General features: G+C 47.2%; 1 protein-coding gene across 1 annotated transcript in view; it reads left to right on the top strand.

The window, feature by feature from the left end:
• Nucleotides 1-204: 204 nt before the first annotated feature.
• The window catches only part of LOC129676413 (protocadherin beta-6-like), a 34,322-nt gene continuing 33,497 nt past the window's right edge, over nt 205-1,029 (top strand). The window contains exon 1 of the mRNA XM_055606755.1: nt 205-1,012. Within this exon, the coding sequence (XP_055462730.1) occupies nt 269-1,012 (744 nt within the window). The 5' untranslated portion in view covers nt 205-268. The remainder of the gene's footprint in view (nt 1,013-1,029) is intronic.

Genomic DNA, 1,029 nt, shown 5'->3' with positions numbered 1-1,029 from the left:
CAGGGTGGCGCTGCAGGCTAAGGTTGTGATTAATAAGCACGAAAATACCCGGAATTGCTCCTTGCAATACAAAACAAAAGACCCAGGCACAAAAGAGCTTTGCCAGCACTACGGAGCTATGGAGGGCTTTGGGCAAGGATATAATGGATTAATGTAAGATTAAGAGCAACGTTGTGAAGATTCCTCTAAAGAAAAAAAATTAGAGTTCAGTGTTTCAAAGCGTTTGGAGACTGCTAAAGGATTGGATGCAAGCACTCACTGCCCCATCATGGAGAAGCTGGAGAGAATTCGCCCCAACAGGCAAGTAATGGCTTTTATTTTTATGATGGTATTGGTTCAAGTTTGCAGTGAGGCGACAATTCGGTACTCTGTCTTGGAGGAAACAGAAAGTGGCTCCTTTGTAGCCCATCTGGCCAAGGATCTGGAACTGGGATCTGGGGAGCTGGCTGTCAGGTCTGCAAGGGTGGTGTCTGATGATTTCAAGCAGCGGTTGCTGCTGGATCCTGAGACTGGGGATTTGCTTCTGAGGGAAAAACTAGACCGGGAAGAGCTGTGTGGCTCTGTGGACCCTTGTGTGCTGCATTTCCAGGTGTCTCTTGAAAAGCCAGTGCAATATTTTCAAGGAGAATTATTGATCCAGGACATAAATGATCATTCACCAGAATTCAAAGATGGAAAATTGCTCTTGAAAATACCGGAAAACAGCCAGCCAGGAGCACGGTTTTCAATGAAATTAGCCCAGGATTTGGATGTGGGGAGCAACGGGCTTCAACAGTACACAGTCAGCCCCAACTCTCATTTTCATGTCCTCACTCGAAATAACAGTGAAGGAAAGAAATACCCAGAGTTGGTGCAGGACAGAGCCCTGGACAGAGAGGAGCAGGAAGAACTGAGCTTAACCCTCACGGCAGTGGATGGAGGGTCTCCTCCTAGGTCAGGTACAACCATGGTTCGAATCCTGATCCTGGACATCAATGACAATGCTCCTGAATTTGTGAACACTCCCTATGAGGTGCAGGTCCCAGAGAG

The sequence above is a fragment of the Psammomys obesus genome, unplaced genomic scaffold (genome assembly GCF_907164565.1).
Source record: "Psammomys obesus unplaced genomic scaffold, mPsaObe1.curated_primary_1811, whole genome shotgun sequence".
Lineage (NCBI taxonomy): Eukaryota > Metazoa > Chordata > Mammalia > Rodentia > Muridae > Psammomys > Psammomys obesus.
This window is presented reverse-complemented; position numbering and strand designations above follow the sequence as displayed.